At 42.8% G+C, this 6,336-nt stretch overlaps 1 protein-coding gene across 1 annotated transcript in view; it reads right to left on the reverse strand.

Moving 5' to 3' along the window:
- Positions 1–6,032, reverse strand: part of LOC119274468 (NADP-dependent D-sorbitol-6-phosphate dehydrogenase-like) — an 11,622-nt gene extending 5,590 nt beyond the window's left edge. Inside the window, exons 1-2 of the mRNA XM_037555173.1 lie at positions 5,787–6,032; positions 2,157–2,251 (exon numbers count right to left, since the gene is read on the reverse strand). Of these exons, the coding sequence (XP_037411070.1) occupies positions 2,157–2,251; positions 5,787–5,949 (258 nt within the window). The 5' untranslated portion in view covers positions 5,950–6,032. The remainder of the gene's footprint in view (positions 1–2,156; positions 2,252–5,786) is intronic.
- Between the last annotated feature and the right edge of the window lie 304 nt (positions 6,033–6,336).

Genomic DNA, 6,336 nt, shown 5'->3' on the forward strand with positions numbered 1-6,336 from the left:
CTTTTCAGTTTTAAAAAAAAGAAAAGAAAATGATGAAAATGTCAAAAAAATAATAAAAAAATAAGTTTCCCATGTGATATGTGGTCTAGTTGTTGGGAAAATTTGCAAATGTGAATTTCGACTTTATTTGCAAAATCTCTAGAATTTAGTAAAATGGGCATAACTTTTGCATACTAACTCGGATGAAAAAGTTTTTTATACGAAAAATCATCTACTCGAAAAGTTACATCCAAATTTAACTAGGGGCACCCCGTTAAACATTTTCAAAATCCTCAAAAACCTAATAAAAAAGTTACGGGGCTTTTAAGATCTAGAGTGGAAAAAATCGAAAAAATTTCAAACTGTGGTCAAACTGTGGTCAAACAATGGTCAAACTAATTATTCTAGAGTATTAGTGTTAGTAAATAATTATTTCAGTTATTTTGAATTTTGGTCAAATCTGGTCAAACTGTGGTCAAACAATGGTCAAACTAATTATTCTAGAATATTAGTGTTACTAAATAATTATTTTAATTATTTTGAATTTTGGTCAAATCTGGTCAAACTGTGGTCAAACAATGGTCAAACTAATTATTCAAGAAATATTAGTGTTACTAAATAATTATTGTTTTTTAAAACAATAGTTTCAAACTCAAACAGTGAAATGTGTCACTTCATGCTCAAGCAAAATTCCTGAGGGTTAATAGGTTTGACATCTTATTATTGTCAGGAAAACAACAAGTGCAGACTTGGAAACGAGGGAGAATAGAACCCGGAAGTTAGATGATTTGGAATGATGAGGGGTGATTAGAGATTAGAGGATAAATTGAGCAGTGATGAGGGGTGGTGATTAGAGATTAGAGGTTAAAATAATTCAGAAATTTGGAAATAAAAAAATTCAAAAAAAAAATCATAAAATTTCCTTTAGTCCCGGTTGGTGTTATCAACCAGGACTAAAGGGGGAGGCATTAGTAACGACCCTTTAATCCCGGTTCATGAACCGGGACTAAAGGCCCTTACGAACCGGGATAAATGCCCTGTTTTCTACTAATGTGTGTGTGGGGGGGGGGGTCAACATATTATGCTAGAAATTACATTATGGTTGTTAGAAATATGTGCACGATTGATTTCATTTGATTTTAACACCGGTTAAGCACTGACCAAACAGGTGGAGGTTCATCAGTTCGATGGTCGGTTAAGGGTAGGCTTCGGGAGAGGCTAAGTATGATTAGGGGTGGACAGTTTAGCTTAGAACTGTTTGATTGAAACTGTACCAGACGGTAATCTTCACTGAGGTGAAGCACATGTGTTAGGGCGTTTGTGTTTTATGGTGCTGCACACTGTAATTTGATTTATATATGTTGTGGTCAATGGTGTGTAGGAGAACATTCTGGACGACCTGTGTACGCTTTCGACAGAACATTGAGAATTTGCAACCCAGGCTTTATAGCTCCGCGAGCCTCGCAGTACGACCATCGGTTGCAGATGGAAGGTGAAGCTCTGGGAGCTAAATGGGAGACTCACCATTAGACCAAGGGTGGTACGGCTCCGTGGTGGCTCGCCAACTAAAGATCAGGTACTTCCTGGCCTTTAATGTTCTGGCTAAGGATAATTTCAAGGTCATTGTGTTCGACCTTTATGGCACGGAGTTCATGGCAAAGTGCAGCTAGCACGAACAAGCGCTTATCATGATACAAGAGTAGTTATATATCCATATTTGTTAGGTTCCCGTGCTAAGCTATTATGCCTACAACTATATGCTTATGCGTACGGTTGTGCCATTATTATGACTATACGTACATGTTGATGTAGTTATGGGTATGTTCGCTAATGTGATTATGCATATGCTTGTTACTGTAGTTGTATTTGTGATTATTCATAATCATATAGGGAACCAAGCACCCTTTGTGGATCATTCATAAAATATGTTGTTCATATATAGCTTAGCTTCTTGGCTGCAGTTAGCCCTTCGTTGCTAGATCAACCATACGACTTGAGTTTGTCCTTATTTTGAATATGACATCCAACCATATCATCATAAATTGGCTTAACCATAGATATCTTAAAATCCTATGTTATTTTGTCCTTCTCTGTACAAAACCTCATCTACAGATATGAAATATCATTTTACGAACAAGCGCTCATCATGCGTCAAGAAATCAATAATCAACAATAACCTTGGTTGTGATGAATAGGTCCTCCCTCTTGATAAGCCCAATTTCAAATGCCTCCGCAAGTGCATCCCCAACTTCAGCCTCGTTTTGATATTTAGCTGCAGCATCAGGCAACAATCCCTGTTAGTACATCTGTTGGGATACATCCCATGGGTTTCACCCAAAGATCGATCACATAATAAAATCAATATGCTTTTAGCCAAGGGGATTATATAACATAAAACTATCAGTATTGTTGGCCAGGGTTTCAAAAACCTACCTGTGTTTTTGAAAATTTGTTGATAACTATCGAAGAATTGTTTTTCTCATTTAAAAAACCTATCATGTTTCATAGGTTACTGGTTGAACTGAATTTAACCTCGATTATGACAGGTCTGGCCCACGGCCAGGACGGCATAAAAACAAACTCTATTAGACTAAACCATTATGGCAGCCGAGCCCAAATAGATAGGGCAAAGAAAACATGGCACAAAAATTCTACCCAAATCCGTGCCCGCGCCTCACTGGCCGCTGCTACCACAGCTTCACACCTGTGCAGTGTCGTGCTCGGCCGCGCTCGCCGGTGCCAGCCAGCCGGTGAGCTACCCGAGCTCAGCACCGCGCCGGTTCTCCTCCCTCTCCTCTCTTTCCGTCACACAGCCGCCCGACGCAAGTCTCGCACGTGTGAGATGATCAGCAGGATCAATTCGGAACAGGGAAGAGGCCAAGCTAACCGGCAACGAGATCGGGCAAGGTTTGGAAGAAAAGCGACGAAGGGCAATTTCTCCGTTGAATTGATAAGTTGTGTGTGTGTCATACGTAGTACTCCCTCCGTAAACTAATATAAGAGCGTTTAGATCACTAAAATAGTGATCTAAACACTCTTATATTAGTTTACAGAGGAAGTAGCTAGTTGACTACTGGGCCACCACCTGACCAGCTGGCTGTAGCCGAAGCGAAAACGTGTTGTTTGATCTCGCCTGATCCAACAATGCGGACCCGACTGGCTGAGGACGAAGCCGGTCGACTGGTCGAGATGGCTTATATATACCAATAAAAAAATTACGTTGTGAAGCAGTCCGTTGTGGAGGAGAAGAGTGTGAAAATGAACAAAACAGGCCCTCCGAAACTTCAACACGAATGGACCGAGTCTGAAAATATTTCATAAAATAACCCTTTTGCATGACGCTCGGGGCTAGGACGCCATGCTAGAGAGCAGGACGCCCCGGCTGGCATGGCACCCTAGGCCGGGGCGTCATGCAAAAGAGAGTCATTTTATGAAATATTTTTAGGTTGGGACCATTTCGTGTTGAAGTTTCGAAAAAGGGCCAGTTTTGTCCATTTTCACAAGAAGAGATGTGCAGCTAGGTGAGAGACAAAGATTATTTGTGTCAGTGCCATACTGCATATTGATGGCTATATTGCGAATCTGACTTGGCCTACATATAATGCATAGAATGATGAGAGGGGTCTCTCTCTCCTGCGGGGGCAACGTACGTGCGTGGGAGCCTGTTGTTCATTGATAGCCATGTTATGTGCTGTGTACGATCGCAGCAGCGGTACAGGTTGCAATTTGCAAGCATTCGGAGGCGTGCGTGTATTGTGTTAGCGACATAGTACTCCTTCAATTTTATAATGTAATGTGTCCGTACTTTTTGAGATTTAAATTTGACCATAAATTTAACCAACATGAACAACTGCAGTAACGAACATGGGCGACTGCAGCAGGAGCAAAAATTATATTACGCAGTCGCCCACGTTCGACTGTGGCGGGAGCAAAAATTATATTACGCAGTCGCCCAGGTTGGTTAATTTATGGTCAAATTTAAATTTCGAAAAGTGTAGACGCACTACTACAGAGGGAGTAGTAATTGCTGCTCCTTGTCGAGGTCTCGACAGTGCACCCTCTTGAAGAATGCCAGTCTGCATCGGGCTCCTTCGGTACTGCAAGCTCTGACCGGTTGTCATGTAATCCAGGAGGAGGAGCAGCTGTACGGCGAGGAAGAGCATCAACCGTGGTGGACTGCTGGTCGATAACTTACGTTGGAAGAAATTGCTCGTGTCACGGTTAGCAGACTCGGCATGGCCGTCACCACAGTGCGCCCATGCTCGCCACACGCGCATGATTCTGCACGCTGCCCGGCCGCTCTGCGGCCTCCGCCTGGTGCCTCAAATTCGTGGGCGCCGCCATTGTCACGCTGGCCGGGGCCGCTCTGCAGACCCTTGTACTCTGTCTGTGTTCACCCAAACACAACGGGGCATACCCTGGGACTCGCACGAGCGTTAGTCTCAGCCTCCAAGCCGATCGTTGCAAGCGGCCCCAAGCCGCCATAAGATGGGCACACGTCAGTGACAGAAACAAGTGATCCCGGTCGGGGTCGTGCATACAAACAGGTCTATGGTCGTTTTAGGGTTGAAAATGACCGGGATTAGCCGGTATAGTGTACCAATTTCAGCGATTGTAAAGTTGAGGTTAGATTTAGACGGGCTCTATGAGTTCAATATTTAAAATAGAGTTTACTCAACTACGGTCTTGAAACCACGTGAGACGTGACACATATGGCCAATGGAAAAATATAAACTCTTGTAGGCGTAAAAATCTGTATTTTCTTCAATCCATGCTGCTACATGTACATGCCAAATAGAGTTCAATAAATACTTGTACATGCCAAATATTTTTTTTTCAAATAAAAGTTTGATTCACATTCTATTTCTGAAATCCTGTTTTTTTTCTAACAAGATCGTTAAAACAAGGCCAATGTAGAATATATATTTATAAATTAATTTTTTGACAACTAAATCACCACTCTTCAAACTTATTTCATCCAAATTCAGTAATCTCATGAAAAAAATCAATAATGTTTCACCTTGTTTCATCAAAAAAAAATCATATTGTTGCGATTTGAACCGATTTTTTTTATTGTTTCACTACAACTCACCTTGAATCATATTGTTTCACTACAAGTCACCGGTTTCATCGTGGTTCTTTCTCTACAACTCGCAGGGCAAGCATGTTTAAATAATCGTATTGTTCCACCGCGTTTCATCATGCTTCATAATTTAAATTTAATACTTGTTCAAATATATTAAAAAATGATCTCAGCTGAAAGTCCTCGTCATCATAAACACAAATATGTAAACGGTTCATAAATTAAACTTTTGGTTGAAAAGATTATTAAACCTAAGAATAAGATTGAATAGTATAGGATGGTGAACAGCGCGTTTGTATGTTGTGACAAAAAACTGACTATGAATAGTACTCGTGCATAGCTCCAAATCTCAGAACTACACAGCTAGTGTTTTCCAGTTTGGATTATTCCAACATCACCTCAGGCTCAGGGCGAAATGTCCATAAAGATGACACTGTCAATCAAGAGCTAGTACTCCTGAATAAAAGTAATAGAAAGTGTACATAAATTCTTTGATACTTGCAAATCTACTGCATGAAACCGCGTAAACTATAGACGTCACGAACCCGCCATTTGCTTTTACCACTTGAAAGTCCACAGCAACATACACATATGCAGCCTAGATGAGCAGGACTCAACGGTGCAAGACGGCTCATGGAGATTCAGTGCAATGTCATTCGACCCAGGTGGGTGCAGACTTACGTGAAGAGGGTGGAGAGGGGAGAGCGGGAGGGCGTACGCGTACCGGCGCAGTCGAAGTGGCGGTAGCCGGCGCGGATGGCGGAGTGGATGAGGCCGCGGATGGCGGGGGCGTCCATCCGCCAGACGCCTAGCCCCACGGCCGGCATGTCGTGCCCGTTGCTCAGCTTCAGCACCTTCGCCGCCGTCCCTTGCTCCCTCGCCGGCATATCGTCGGAGTCGGAGGTATGAAGTCGACGAACGGCAGTGCACTCTAGTCGGCACCCTCCTGAAGAATGCGAGTGTGCATCGGGCTGCTGCTCCTCCTGAATTATAGTATGACCAGTGTTTCCCACGACAAACCATGCGGGGCCGTCGACGCAGCAGGTAAATTCGTGTGGTACCAGATAGCATCTGACCTGGGCACTGTATAACGTAAATATATTGTTTACCGGCTGTACTGTTCTTCGTGTTTGTGTCACTCGGAAAGAAACAAATGCCCAGTCCCAGCATGGGAAATTCACATGGGCATGGAGCGGCGGAGGCACACAACGTGCGCATATTGATTTGTTATATTTTTAACACATTTGACGCTTAAAGCAACTCCAACGGGGTGA

This window comes from Triticum dicoccoides, chromosome 3B (assembly GCF_002162155.2).
Source record: "Triticum dicoccoides isolate Atlit2015 ecotype Zavitan chromosome 3B, WEW_v2.0, whole genome shotgun sequence".
Lineage (NCBI taxonomy): Eukaryota > Viridiplantae > Streptophyta > Magnoliopsida > Poales > Poaceae > Triticum > Triticum dicoccoides.